Source organism: Pundamilia nyererei, unplaced genomic scaffold, assembly GCF_000239375.1.
Source record: "Pundamilia nyererei isolate P.nyererei 1_Seehausen unplaced genomic scaffold, PunNye1.0 scaffold00011, whole genome shotgun sequence".
Classification (NCBI taxonomy): Eukaryota; Metazoa; Chordata; class Actinopteri; order Cichliformes; family Cichlidae; genus Pundamilia; species Pundamilia nyererei.
In genome coordinates this window covers 3,108,651-3,124,505 of record NW_005187412.1, presented here as the reverse complement: position 1 = coordinate 3,124,505, position 15,855 = coordinate 3,108,651, and the positions used below count along the sequence as shown (strand labels likewise).

At 40.1% G+C, this 15,855-nt stretch overlaps 1 protein-coding gene across 2 annotated transcripts in view; it reads left to right on the top strand.

The window, feature by feature from the left end:
- gpc6a (glypican 6a) overlaps positions 1-15,855 on the top strand; it is a 141,330-nt gene that overhangs the window by 64,357 nt on the left and 61,118 nt on the right. For both annotated transcript variants that reach the window (XM_005724213.1, XM_005724212.1), the window contains exon 3: positions 3,406-3,797. In XM_005724213.1, the coding sequence (XP_005724270.1) occupies positions 3,406-3,797 (392 nt within the window). The remainder of the gene's footprint in view (positions 1-3,405; positions 3,798-15,855) is intronic.

Genomic DNA, 15,855 nt, shown 5'->3' with positions numbered 1-15,855 from the left:
CGACAAGAACCACCAACACACCAACGCCTGTGGGCATCAGCCACCGGCAGGGAGTGTGGTGAGGGGAGATAGGCCTCCGTACTTTAGAGGGCCTGAGATGTACCCAGAGAGGTTGAGTCTAAGACCCAACCTGACATATAGACACAGACGAACAGGCACACGCAGACACAAACGTGCATTCCCACCCCCATATACACAACCAAATACTCGGCACTCACCCAACATGTAGACAGACACAAATAGACACTGCACAGACAGTCAGACTCCCCAAACATACTCTATATCCCAGGTCCAGGGCCTGCAGTAGCAGGGAGGCCCCGCATCCCAGACCCCAGTCTGACGGCCAGCACCTCCTCCCAGCCCCCCAGCCCTGACGGCTGAAGACCTCAAACCTCCCTACGCCCGCTCATATATAGTGTTGCTGTGTGCTGTTCTAAAGTGCATTTAAAACTCAGGAGAGCATGGTACTAGCTTCCTCTCAGAGAGCAGCACGGCTCCTCCTGAAAACCCTTGGTGTCTAAATGCATTTAAAATTGAGGGTAGGGCACCAGCGCCAGAGGTGGGTTGGAGTACACCGACCATCCTCTGGATTGGATGCTGTAAAACGTGCCCACCCCCAAGGCCCTATATGTATGTGTTATGTGAGGGTGTGAGTAATGTGGATGTCTAGGTTGCAGAATAAAATTGAGGCACAGGCGGCCAGAAGGGGAGAGAGGGGGAGTGCCTCCCCTGCACCCTGGTGACATACCTGCACCCCAAGCATGTGTGGATGGTTTTGGTAGAGCGGGAAGAGGGAGGGAGCTGAGGATGGGGAAGGAAGAAAGGGAGGGGCAAGCGGCCCGCTGACCCCAGTAGGCACCCCCACACTCTGGAACCCACCAGGGCAAGGGGGCCCAGGCCCATCCGGACCGGGGCCCGCAGCAGCAGCACCGCCCAGCCCCACAGAGTCCGGGGCAGCCCACCCGACTCCACCCCAGAGAAAACTGCACCCACCCCATCATCCAATCATCTCCCAAACTACACAAGACAATAGATGCCTAGGTTGAGTTCATTCTCCACCTCTCCTAAATCTCTCCCCCCCACCTGCAGAGTGAGCTCCTGTAGTGAGGAGACCACCTGCAAAGATATAACAGCCTCCCCACCAGTTAGAGAGCCCCCTAGTTGGGCCGATGCACCAGAGGTCCCCTGCACTGGGGCTGAGTCCCCCTGCACCCACCCGCCCACAGCCCCGGCGACACAACAACCAGAACCCAAGCCCCAAGGCCCAGCCAGCACCCCAGACCGGGGGCGGAGCACCGCCAGACCCCCAAGCCTCCACGCCCGTCCCGGACCCACCCAGGGGTAGCCAGGCTATCAGGCCAGTAACCGACGTCTGCCAGCACAGACCCTCCCCCATCTCAGAATATGCTATTTATGCTCAAACTACCCTTAATCATATATTTCGAAATACTTCAGAATATATTAAGTGTAAATCATTTTAGGTTAAATATCCACATGTTGGGCTGCAAATGCGCATGAGTTTCCACATTTACCGCTCAGTGTGTGAGCAATTTAAATGGTACGGATACAATAGCACGCGCAATACACAAGGGCTTATGTGTCCTTGATTCAGATCTAATTGGAAAAATGGAGTGGAAAAGGCCCTGCAGGCTGCTAATATTTAAACAAATGTTGGTGTAGTGGCAGGTCATTTAGCTGCAAAGAAACTAGAATGAGTCACTAGGGATTAGACTGATAGCAATTTCAGGTATGTGGACACGTCGTACCGTTTGCACACACACAAAAAAATGCAAGGAATACAAAGTTGGTCATATGGCATATGTCAGCTGTAAGTGCTGCAGTTGACATATGGTGACACTGGTGCAGATATGTGGATTATTCAGATGTCATGGCCAGGAGCTTATTTAAACATTACTTTTATACATGAAGAGCTTAAATATGTATACTGACTCTTGTGATGCACTCAGGAAAGAATGATTCCAATATGTGGGGCATGATGGTCATTTTATTGTTAATCTTGTAAAATGAAACAACCGTATTCTAACGTATAGTAGATATAATATTTTTAAGAGTTCACATGATTTTTGAATTTGTTGTTTTCTTAATAATTCATAGCTAAACCCTGCTTGGCTACATGAGAACATATTCATCATGCCTTGTGGGTTGTCATATTATCAAAGTAGAAACTATCATTAGAACAACACGTGCCCACCATGTAAGGTTACGACTGCTATCATTAACAATGCAAAGAAATGTCAGCCACCCAGAATACCAACCAGAAGAAGAGGCCCTCTGATGGTTTATTAGCAAGCACGACACGTAAAATGTCTGCAGTGTTTGTTTGCAAAGAAGAGTGGAGGAATATTTGACATTTGTGCTTGGAGCGACGTGTTATAATCTTCCCAACATTTACGCCTATGCACTCAGGAACATGGGATCCTATTAGCTGGGCTTCAGTGAGACTCCCCAGCTAATTCTGCTTTTTTTTTCTCTCTCTCTGTTTTTCTCTTTGTTGGCTGAGTTAGTACTCCAGAGATCAGGTGCTCACATGGAAGAAAGGCACTTAGACAGATGACAAAGAAACAATAATATAATTGCTTTGAATCTTAAATCTGAATTGCAAAATTTCACTCGTGAATTTCGATGTTCTTTGTGTTAACACTGATTTTTAAGCAACCTGAATCAATAACAGGCCGCTGCATGGGCATGAAGTGCTCAGTAATTACAGAATGTTTGTGAAATGCAAGAATTGATGTTACAAGGTAATTAACGTAAAGGTTTATTATAAAATGACATAACGTTACATAATGTACGGCGCATATACTAACTCTGTGACAATTATACTGATTAAAAAAAGGTCGTTACAGTAAAATGTTGGCACACACTATTCAGATAATTCAAAAGGAATAAAGGCTCCGTAACACAATATTCAATTATAGGCCCATAGGCAAGCTGCCTCAGTGGACAAATAAATTGTTTCAGTGAGAAACTAATGCGTCTGGGAATAATGGTGGGTGCCCAGGATGATAATGTATACTAGTGTCTGTGTCTAAAACTTATGAATATTTTGTTACAGTATGCAATCAGAAACTTTACATTAATCATTCATAGTCCTTGTGGCCCATTATTTCTGCTATTAAATTATTAATGCCTTGAGCTGACTTTCTTCACATAATCAAGTACCTATTGTTGGCTGCTATACATTGCTCCTGTATATGCAGACAGGGCCATAAAATAAGCCACTGAATTACCATAGATACAACAGGCATACTTCGATAGATGTTCTCATCCCTTTGTTTGGTTTACGCTGCGGGAAAGAAGATGGTAAATATCATGTGGTGACCCAGCTTTGTGTCTTTTCTATCCCCTTTTCTCTCCCATCTCCCAAAACATCCATAAATATAGAGTTTTTCTTGGAACTGCTGGACAATTCTGAGAAGTCACTCAACAGTATGTTCACACGGACATACGGGAAGCTGTATATGCAGAACTCTGAAGTATTCCAGGACCTGTTCACTGAGCTAAAGCGCTACTACACGGGGGGCAACGTCAACTTGGAAGAGATGCTAAATGACTTCTGGTCCAGGCTGCTGGAACGCATGTTCCAGTTACTTAACTCCCAGTACCACTTTACAGATGACTACCTGGAGTGCGTCAGTAAATACACAGATCAGCTAAAGCCTTTTGGAGACATTCCCAGAAAACTTAAGGCCCAGGTCACCAGAGCGTTCATCGCTGCAAGGACGTTCGTCCAGGGGTTAATGGTGGGCCGGGAGGTTGCCAACAGGGTCGCTAAGGTGAGTTTAATTTTTTTTCTCATGGCTGCTTTGAGTGTGATGTTGCTTTGTGACTGTTTAGCACTGCTGGCTTTAGCTTTAATGCAATAAACATTACAACATATCCTTTAACATGACAACTTTCTGTGGATATGTTTGATCCCCAGGTCGTTGCATGAGATTTAAATGCTTTGCAGCTGTTTAAGACATAGGCATAGACTTTATTTAATCCCACACTGGGGAAATCCACTTGTTACAGCAGCACAGGGGACACAAGGAAAAAGGGGATTATACATATATTAGAAAAACAATAAAAAACAGAAAAAAAAGTGTACAAAAAAAGCCAAAATACATGTACAGATGGTTACTATGGTTTTGTCATTATGCATCTTAAACAATTGCAAATGAATAATAGTTCATGCACAGACCGGATGTGGAGGGCAGTTTGAGACATTTTTCATAGATATATGTGGTGATGCAGACGGTTGGATATGCATTCATTATTTTACTCCTTAACAAAGAGCAAAGCTTTGCAAAAGGGAAAAGATTAAAGCACAGATCAGCTGAGATTTCATGTTGGAATTGTGTTTGCATTGTTCGTCTTTGCAGTTTGTATTTTGTCATGTTTTTTTTGTTTGTTTGTTTGTTTTTCAGTGTGCATAAGTAAAAATTTGCTTCATTTCAATGTGACAGTTTATTTAAAACTAATTAGTGTTTCGTCTGAAATCTTAGTAGATTGGATTGTAAAATAAGTATATTTAAGACTGTTATCAAATCCTGAAGATTTCAAATGTTTTTTTTCAAAGGCTTAGAGGATACGTTTTCTAATTCCACGGTTAACACAGAAAGTTATGCAACAGTTTTTAGTGGACATCAAAACTATGAGATATGATATAACCGCAGCTGTTTGCAGATGGCACGATTCAAACACCGGTATTAATGAGCCGTTGAGTTATTTACATTTGGATTCCATCATTCAGTTTAAAGGAGAGGGGGCTTCTGAAAACTGTGGAAATAGATGTGGAAGGTGGGGGCTGAGAGAGCTTAATTAAACAGTTTCATTTTGAAGCCAGTTTCTTCTAGTTATAGTCATCATCAGCTTTTGATTCTGTTGGTTTACAATTTATAAAACACAAAAAAACGCATTCTGGATGATTTGTGAGCATGAGATTAAAAGGCACGCTCTAAAGAAAATACTTTTTATATACTCTAAACACGTAACACCTTTAAGGCTTACTGAAACAGATTTGTCCTTAAAATAGAAACTAAATTTTTAGTTTCTGCTATTTTGCAGAGGCCTTAAATGACTGAGAAATCATAACAATAATTTTAGTCTGGAAAGTGCTCGCCCTTCCAAAAGTAATATTCTTCACCTGCTTTTAGACATAAATCATATCAAACTAGATGCTCATAAGTTCAAACATTAAGTTTTAAAAATGTCTTCAGAGTTCAGCAGCGATCCGATTCGTTTCCTTTTTAGCTTAAAGCTCGCCGTGCCTTTCAATTCGACAAGGGAGAGAAACTGTAAGAAGAGCAAAGAAGAAGAAAGTGGATGCAAGAGTGGCAGGGCAAAAAAAAGAAATGATCTGTGCAGTTCACTTTTATGTTGGAGGCTTAACTCCCTGTGTAAAGTTGAGACAGATCATAGAGTGTGAACACAAGTGAATGCATTAAATTTATATTAGAACTTTGGTCTGTGACTGCATAAAAAGTAATGTTTAGACAAAAGCCTACACAGTCAACCTTCACCTATGGTAATATTTCACCTAAGTTATCTGTTTCACTGTGAAGAGCAATTTTTAGGGTATTTAGTTGCATCTTTTTCATAACTTGGATGACACTCAGATCTACTGCTGCAAAAAATGACAGGGAAATTGGTGCACTAATGTTTCTTAAGTACAGTGAATACTCGAAATGCTGATGCTTTTCAGAAATACAATGTGAACAGCAAGCTAGAATACAGTAGGCTATTTTTCTTTGGCAGTTAAGCTAAGCTGGAGTTTGACTTTCTTTGCATAAGTGAAATCATGTTGCTTCAAGTCCCACAACATCATTTCAGTCATCTCACAAAAACTAGGACTAATATATTGTAAGGTTTATTCAAATCCTTACTTTAGATAATTACAGCACAGTACTGTAATGTTCTTTAAAATAATTTTTTAAAGTGTTGTAGTCGATGCACTGCAGAGTTTCATGCTGACAAATAGAGCTGCCAGCAGTTCACTGTAATTCAGCAGGAAGCTTTGTTACAGTGTACACTGTATTACGACTTATAAGAAGTCACATCATACTTAACCACAAGAAATGGTTACATTGAAACTCACTGTCTAATTTCTTCATATTTTTTCATTAGATCAAAAACCAAATCATCCCTTAATTTATATTTTATCTTTGAACTTCTATCATCAGTGTGATGTATAATCAGTTTCCCCCAGTGCCCCACCCTATACTTGCACTATTTCACAGGGTTGTGAATTTTCCACCTCAGTATTATGTACATATTAAAGTGCTATGTCATATTCTGCTGCCGTGTATAATCCCTAAAGAGCTGGTCATTTTTAATGCTCATAATGTCTTTTAGCTTACTACTGAGCTAGTCACCATTCCCTTAGTGGCATAGCCATTTCAGAGGAAGAGTTAAAATGAGCACATCTATACATCTGTCCTAGGCCCAAATGGCACCGCCACTCTGGATCAAATCCCATATTCCCTTCTTCCTCATCAATTATGAAGCGGAGCCTGGAAACACTGTGGCATTGCTGAAGGCTGTCAGGCCAGTGAACAACCGAAGAAGTCGAGGTGAAAAGTTGTTTGACATGACAAATCACCTTGACCTGAGATTCACCCTCAGTGCCATGCTGTTTTCAGTGGCACTGCACACATGCATCTCCTTACCGCACACTGTTAGAGTGAATAGCAATGTAAAACTTCTTGGGTTTAAGCACACTATTGCATCCCGTTCAATTGTAGATCCCAAAGGATCCGAGACTTTTTATATGCTTTATGGCAGAATGCAGTTTTGGTTTTTGAGTTACTACTGCAATTACTACAGCTTCATAAATCAGTGTTTGGTCATTTGGCAGTGTGTTTTATTAGCAGACCATTTGCGAACAAATAGTGTTGAAAAATACCTCAGAGCTAGACTGCAGTGACAAACACACCATCTGTCACGAAGGTAGAATTCTGTGCTCTGATTCTGCTGTAAGTTTACTTAAAATTATTCTGAGGAGAAGCAAAAGTCAGCATTACTTTACAGTAAATACTTTTTTTACAGAATAAATGATAAATCGGTGCATATGTACGTATAAAGATAGTTTAGTGAAATGAAAATTTATAAACTTTTTATTGTCCCTGATGGATTGGCAGCATCGAGATTGTGCTCGATTTCATCATAGCTTGTCCAGTTGACAAAAGAGTCTCACTACAAACTCTATTTACAGGCGGTCTTAGACGATGGAGTCTTTTCACTTGCCATTGATTTTTTTTCTTTTTTTTTCACACATGTGCTTTACAGGTTGCTAGTGAAAGATCATTAGACCAACAGGTTTGTCAGAGACATTGCAAACAAATGGCGAAATAAATCGTCTGTTGCTACAGGTTTTGAGTCTCATTTACATGTAAAGTGCCGCACGCTGCAAATGATGCTTAGTGGGTAACTCTAACAACACTGGGGCTTAAATTCAAATATACAAACTGATCATTAAATGTTTAAAACTCGAGGTTGTAGAATGGAAAAACACGCTTTGTCCATGTGATGCCTGCCTTCAACCAGCTGTCTGTTTAATTTTCCATGTTACTTTGCATCCGGATTTTGCTCCAATACGATGAGCCGTAAATATTTACAGCTAATACACAGTGCTGTATGGTGTAAAGTCAGAGCGGGAGAGATATCACGCCATAAAATGAGATTGCACTAGACTTGCACTGAACAGTTTCCTGGACCTCGATCCTGGATTAAGAGCAGAATCCCTTTGGATTACAGTTTATGATGACCATTAGGAGTTTTATCCTTGCGGTACTTAAAACACAGTCCAACTACATTAAGACCTACTCAAAGAAGATTGTAGGGATTTGGAATTTTTGAACAGTTTAAAGTTCAGGCATTTAAAGCACTTATCACTCACTCTGCATACGCATGGGAAGCCGGCCTAGTCCGTGGTGCACTTTTGCTCACGATGATGGAAGGAAGTAGGGTATTTTGTAGAGAGGGATTTGTTTTCCCTGATGGCTTATGCTGCCACGGTGATCTCATTATACACTCATTTCCGACCACGAACTGTCAGATAATTTCACATTAAGCTCCGAGGCAGTTTCTAATCTTTACACAACATTTACCTTAGATTAATCCTCTGCCAGATTTCTTTGCTGACACGTGAGAAATATCATCATCAGTTCCATGTGCTTTCCATACGTGCTCATGTTTTGTTTGTCTGCTTTTTGAACTCGCTGCCCTACATTACTTTTAACGAATGCATTCAACATTCAGCAAAAAAAGACAGAAACACAAGCACATATTCACTGCTGACACACAGGTTAATATGTGCTTGTTTGAATTTAAACAGTCCTACTAATCAGATAGCATTTTCATTCACTTACAGAAAATGATGCCAGTCATTTTACATGTTTTCACTTTTGTTGTTCTAATCGCAGTTAGCACATTCATTTAGCTGTTGTGCAAATTACTGCCGTGTCTAAAATATGCACCAGCTGTACTTCTATACATTCTAGTGGTCAGCAAAGTTGTGTTAACAGAGTTAGTTCTAAGAAAAAAAGGTCAAGTACAGTACTGTCATTTAATCTGCACACAGACAAACGGATATGTTTCTTTTTATAACATACTACATTATAAAGCCCTGAGATTTGTTTTTCTTTTCTGTCTGATGCCTGTATGATGTGTGTGACATATAATGGCAAAACAGGCCACTTTTAGAACTAAACCATTTTCACACCATGAATACTAACTTTTGAGTATAAACTTAATGTCTACTTTATTAGTTAAGCCTTACTTGGAGAAATGCCTTAATTCTTCATGTCATAGGTTCAACACAATGCTGGAAACATTCATCAGTGATTTTGGTCCATGTCATACTGACATGATAGCATAACACAGTTCCTGCAGATTGGTCGGCTGCACAGCTATGATGCAAATTTCCTGTTCCACCACATCCCAAAGGTGCTCTATTGGATTGAGATCTGGTGACTGCCGAGGTCATTTGAGCACAGTGAACTCATTGGGTTATGTTCAAGAAACCAGTTTGAGGCGATTTGAGCTTTGTGATGTGGTATGTTATCCTGCTGGAAGCAGCCATCAGAAGGTAGTACACTACAATCATAAAGGAATGGATACGGTCACCAAGAATATGCACGTAGGCTGTGTTGTTTGAATGAAATTTGGTACTAACGAGGACAAAGTGCTCCAAGAAAATATCCCACACGCCATCACACCACTACTGCCACCAACACCACTGCCCTAAACTGTTGATACAAAGTATTATGATCCTAAGCTATCATGTTTTTTAATCCAAATTCTGACCCTACCAGCAAGATGTCACAGGACAAAATGAGACTCATCAGTGCAGACCAATTTTTATGATCCAATTTTGGTCCATGTGAATTGCAGGCTCAACGTCCAATTCTCAGCTAACAAGCATGACTGCTGTGGTCTTCTGCTGCCCATCTGCTTCAGCATGTAACATGTTGTGCATTCAGACATGCTTTTCTGTATACCCTCATTTTAATGAGCGGTTATTTTAGTTACTTTTGCCTTCCTATCAGCTCAAAGCAGTGTGGCCATTTTCTTCGAACCTCTGACATCAGCAAAGCATTTTCTTCCAGGTAACTGCCGTTCATTAGATTGTCTCTTTTTGGACCAGCCTCTGTCACTAGAGATGGTGGAGGAAATTCACAACTACTGTACATCAGCAGTTTCTGAAATACTCAAACCAGCATGTGTGGGACTGCCAACCATCTCACATTCATAGTCACAAAAATCACCTTCTTCCCTTTTCTAAAGCTCAGGCCATTTGAGTACAGTGAACATACATGTTCAAGAAACCAGTTTGAGATGATTTGAACATCAGCTGACATCAGAAGATAGCTGCTTCCAGCAGATAGGCGGGATGGACGTGGTCAGCAACAATACTTAGTTAGGCTTTGGTGTTTAATTGGTCATCTTCATCATGTCTATTTTCAAACGAGTTGCTATCATGTGACTGGCTCATCATGTGAAAAAAGTCACTGGGTTATCTCTTAGTTAGTAGTCTCTTAGTAGTTTGATGATGTTGTTCTGTATATACGCGTGCTATTGGAGTTTGGACCACTTCAGACATGTTTCATCCAACAGGCTGTAGAAGTACAAATAACTTTAATGCTAGTATAATCATTTTTATATTCATCGGCCAAATAGCAATTTCAGGGCAAGCTAGTTCACATTCGAAAGTATGTAAAGAGAATTCATTCACACACATCAAACAAGCTGAAAACAGAAATATAACAATTTTACAAAGTAACTGTTTTGCTGGAACAAAACAGTTACTTTTATTATGTGTATTATATCTAGGACCTCCTGGGAATGTGGTTGGACATTTTTCATTCATTTCTCACATTTGCAGACAAAACAATTAGCCAATTAAGAGAACAAAAACAACTGCCTGATAAAAAACAATAATGACTCCGATTCTTAATTGAAATGGAAATTGCCATAGACGAAAATAAGTTCATGTAATCACACCTCAAAAGAGATGCACATAATGAGAACTGCAGTATGCTTTGACACTGCAGACAATGCCAGTGGAGCTGGTTGTGTTTTTACAGATTGCGTTAGCAATTAAAGATGTATCACTTCTAGCTGAAGATACAAAATGCCTTAATTTGATTAAGAAAATGTGACTGCGTTCATGTGATTTTGTAGTTCAGCGTCTTTACTTGTAATTAATATGTTGCAAAACCAAACAGTGAACGAGAGCAGTCTGACAGCAGATTCTGCTCAGGGCAGATTAAGTGACCTGCTTCGTGAGCGAGTGTCCATGTTTCTTAGCCGAGGCCCACACAGATACAGATGCACCAGACGGACTTCCTCTCTCACTCTCTCTCTCTCTCATGCATGATCCCTCCTCTCTCGCTCTCTGTCTGTCTCCTTCTCTCTTGCTGGCTCACAGCTCACACAGCTTGCCGGGGATAAGGCCTCAGCCACAGTGCTGTGACGGCAGATGGCAACTGGCTCAAAAGGGTTGGCACGTCATCGGGAAATGTGCTGCACCAAAGATGTCCTTTTTAATTAAAAGATTTTGATCTGTAGTGAACTGCAGAATGTTGGAAAAAAATGAAAGACAGCATGTGGTCTGAAATACAAGAACATTATAAGAACGGATAATAAAGAAATATACTGTATCCTCCTCTCTTCAGTAGTCTGTGCTGTCTTCCATTCAGCATTGAATACTCTGAAGGGCAAAGTGAGCCAAGTACAGAGTGGGTGGAAATTTGGAACAAAATACAAAAGGGTGGCAATTTGTCAAAAAAATTTAGAAAAATGATCCATCAAGTTTTAACATGTCCTATAAAATACCTCTTATCCACCTCTCATCAACTTGTGAAAATGTGTCATCCGACTGGAGCAGCCCACATCACTCTTATGACAACTTTTTGCACCTTGATTTATAGTGTATGGCACCATATCTTTATTTAACAAGCACTTAGAGAAGGTTGTCAGCAGCAGTGTTGTGACATTTGTTCAGAGGTTTCTTGGCAGCACAGAGACTTGTCTGCCCCTGACATTCAGGCTGGGCTGCAGACCTTTAGAGTCAGCTGGACAGAGGGTGAGTGCTACGCTATAATCCAGGAGGCAACACGACAGATGGATAACAATGTAGTATATGAAGGTTTTGTACTCACTAGAGATGGTGAATCGCTCATGGTACGCCGTGCCTAGTCAATGAGCAGCGTGAGGTTGATTTTTAATGTGTTTTCCCTTGTCGTTGTAAATTAAAGAAACAGACCCAACTGCTGCTCCAGACATGCTACATAACATGGAATATGTCAGGACAGATCAACGGTTGTGCCCACGTCTCAACAAAGACAGACACTTGAGCTGACTTGAGTGGGTCACAGGGGTCCCCCAAGTACCACTGTGTTGTTTCATTGAGGCACAGATGCTCACATGTGGATTATTCTGTCTGTTTCAGACATTCATCGATTTGACAGCAGCTGATTTTAGTACAGCCCCTCTGGAATTGTCTTGGCTCCAGCTTACATTTAACATGCGGAGTGGAGGGAGACTGAAGTTTATGGAGAAGCACAGAAAGAAGGTGTGATTAGTATGAAGTGCTGAAAACCGGGTTTTATTTTCAATGACAACTTTGGTGCATTTATTTTGCCTGGTCTGTATGTACTAACGTACTATAAACATAAAGTTTACTTTGTTTTTGTTACTTTGTTACCTTTTTTTTTTTTTTACCTTAGCTGCCCCGTTAAAATGTAAATTTAAGTAAATGTAAGTCTCTAAATGTATTTCTAGATACGGGATACGGGAGTATACGGTACATGTAAGATACATAGACACAGGTAATAAATATACATAAAAAATACATACAAAATGTCTACCTACAATTCAGGACATCTGTTGGCACCTCCCACAAGGACCCATATGAGTATTTTCTGCTCTGACACCCTTGTGATTAAGATGTGGCTATGTTTAGAGAAGTAATACTACTTGGTTGGGGTCAGATCACCTTCATGGTTAAATGAACTGCAATACTTTTCAGGAGAGGGCAATTTGGCAAGCCATTACAATGAAGCTTGTTCATCACCAAAATGGTTCCCATGCTCCCAAAAAACCTTTTTTTTTGTTATCTCTCAGATTGGATCGTTTCTACAAGGAGTAGCTTGTGCATAAGCGTGACTTTTTTAAATATTAGTTTATTTTAAAGTAGCTTTTCTCACAGTATGTTTAAAATAAAAGTATGAGTTCGACAAACATAAAAACAATTTGATCAGATTTTCCTTGCAGCGTGAAATTGCTAATCGTCTTCTTATAATTTGCATTTCCTGTGACTTATGGAATTAATATCAGATGTTTATTGCAATATCCCTTAATGTTACCCTTTGGTTAGGAAGAAATAAGTGGTTAAGTTTTACACGGAGATTTATGCAACCAAGCACATGTTTCTCTTCGTAGCAGATGGTAGTCTTATTTGCACAGTAACAAATCACTCATATTGCCATTGACACTAATGGCTGTGGAATTGAGTGGGGACACTGGGGCAGCAATGCAGTCTTACATCCATGTCCAATCAGTGCGAAGCAACACAACCTGTCACAATAATTATGACAGAACTATTGAGACAATTTTTTGGCAACAGTCTCACCGTCCCACAAGTGTTCCCCTTGATTGGCCTTGGTAGCTTGCAAAGTCATTGTCATTTCTCACAACTTCATTACTTGGTGGCACAAAGCAATTTCCATCGTCTTTGCTTCTCCTACTTTGTTGCCCCTAAAGGGAGCTCACACCGTGTACGCATGGCAACACCTTGTCGGAGAGACAAGGTGATATCTTCCGAGTGTCTTTCAGAGTTATCCCTTATTTTAATGGTAACGCTTTTTATTCGTATTCTAATGATTTACCCATCATTGATGTGTCTTATTGCTGATTGAATTCAGGTGTGTGTAATGTCTCCTGACTGTGGCCCCTTATGGGGCTGTGCTGTTGCCCATAAGGCTCATTGCATTTATAATCTTGCACTTTAAATTCTTGGTAATGTTTACGCTTACCTCAGGAGCTGACCACATCTTCAAGCAGGCTAATGAGTTGGCTGCTGTTTGTGGCTCATCCCATTCTTATAGTCTATTTACTCACACACTGTCCTTATGTAAATGCACTTACAGAACAAAGTCAATATCACATAATCTAAATATTATAATAGGTTTTGCGTCAATATATGTGAACAAAAAGGTATGCGTTTGCAAGAAAATCTACTTAAAAGTTATGAAAAGGTAAAATATTAACTATGCAGTGTTTTATCTTTAGTCACTTTAAAAAATGTAATAACTAAAGCCTAAAGTACATTATTTTTTAGTATAATAGGCACTCATATTTATCAGTTTGGGACTTTAATTAAGGTTTTTTTTTTCTGCTTAAAGGATCTGAATTCGTCCTCCACGACTCCAAAACACACACAGTGACTTGCGCGCAAGCACATGCTCTCCATGCGGTGTTATCGTTGCACTTAAACATCAGATGAGTAGATTAGTGTTTTAATCTTGCTCTGGATCTGAGTCATCTCACTTCCAAGTTCTCCCCTCATCCTGCTGTGAAATATTTTATCTACTCAACTGTAAATAAGTGCTAACAAGATTATCAGATTACCCTTCATCCAGGGCACCCGGCGACTGCTGGGCACAGTAACAGCGATGATGTAAAAAAAATCCCACTAAGATAATTGTGTTAGGAGGCATCATTTTAATGCAAATTTTCCAAAGGCTCACAAAGCTTTAGGGCAGCTTAAAGCACTTTTCCCATTTGCAGTATTAACTGTATTTCTTCTATTGCCACAAAAAAGCCACATCGAATATAAAGGATGTAGTTGAAACTGGACTGTGGTTAAAAAAAAAAATCCCAGTGTTTTCTCTCTATATGCTGAGAAACTGGGCCAAGTGTAATTGAATTGACTGAAGTAAGTTATTCTGACAATTAAAAAAAAAAAAGATATATTATTTAATATTTGAATAAATAATGAAATCCTTTTTACAAGTTGGGAAAAAAATTGCATGTTGATGTTGCAGATGGTGCAGGGACTATATTTTCATTATCCTCCTCTATGATGTTGCCATCATTTATACCACAACAGCGAAACAAGGAAGTTATCAAGCACAGATACTCCAAAGTCATGCTGTCAACTGGTTGTTGTTTTACAATTGTGGTTTAAACTGGATTTCATGTTGCTGCTCAGGTACAGTGACTAGGCCACTGTGAGCCAAAAGAGAAAACAAAAGGGACGAGCTCTCTCTCTCTCTCACTACGCAAAACTTATTTATATGCAAATTAGCTTGTGAAACAAAAATGATTCAAATGCTCGATAGGATAATGTATTTAATCTGTGGGATTTGAGTCGTTGATGAGGGAGAGGGCAGGGGATATTTCTGAAGAAGCACAGGGATGTGGGGGGGAGTAGGATCGGAAAAGTGTCTCATCCCTGTCTCAGTCGCAGTCGATTGGTGAATTGCATGTAGCAGTCAGACTTTGTGAATTTATGTGAGATACGGATTTTTATGAAGTGCAAGTACTGAAGGCAAGGGAAGAAAACAGGCTGAGATCTAAAGATGAGAGCACTGTCACTGGAGACTGCTCTTCAAGGTCTGTAAATAGATGGCATTATATATATAAATACATATATATAGTATGATATGTATTGGATCCTGAAAATCATAAAGTGTACATTTGGAAGCAGAAAGTCTGTGGAATTTTACAGGATGTTCTCTCCAAACCAAACACTGTGATTGGCATTTAGTTGGTCCTGTTTCTGTTTCCAAGTGTGGTGACGGCACCTGCCTATTCCTTCTGTTTGTCTGCTAGTGTCTTGTCCGGTTTTCTCTCCGTCTGCTTCATCTGTATCTGTCTCTCTGTTTTCTTGGTGTTTGTTGCTCTGCATCCTTGGCAGCATCTTAGGATTTCTCCACAGCCTGTTCACTCTCAGTCTGCTCTAATGTTTCTTTTAGAAAAAAAAAACTTCCTCGAGCTCAGTTTGTGAATCAGAAAATGTAGAAATTAAATTACAAAACTGCCCTTCGCAAAGGGTTCGATAAGGCATTATAGTAGGCTCCTATAACAGTACACTGATCGGTGTACAGTATGTCACTTTAAAAAACAAAGAAACAACGTAATAAATATATGAATTATTTATAAATATGTCGATTAGCAGCATTTTACTTTATACCACAATTCATTTTTAAATGGGCTATAAGACATAGTAATGTAGCTGTAAGCATATTCTAACTCCTCATTAGGGCACCATGAGTGTTGTGTGTGACTGTGGTGCGTGAGTAGAAAATAGCAAAACACTCACACACAGATTTATTTATATGTGTG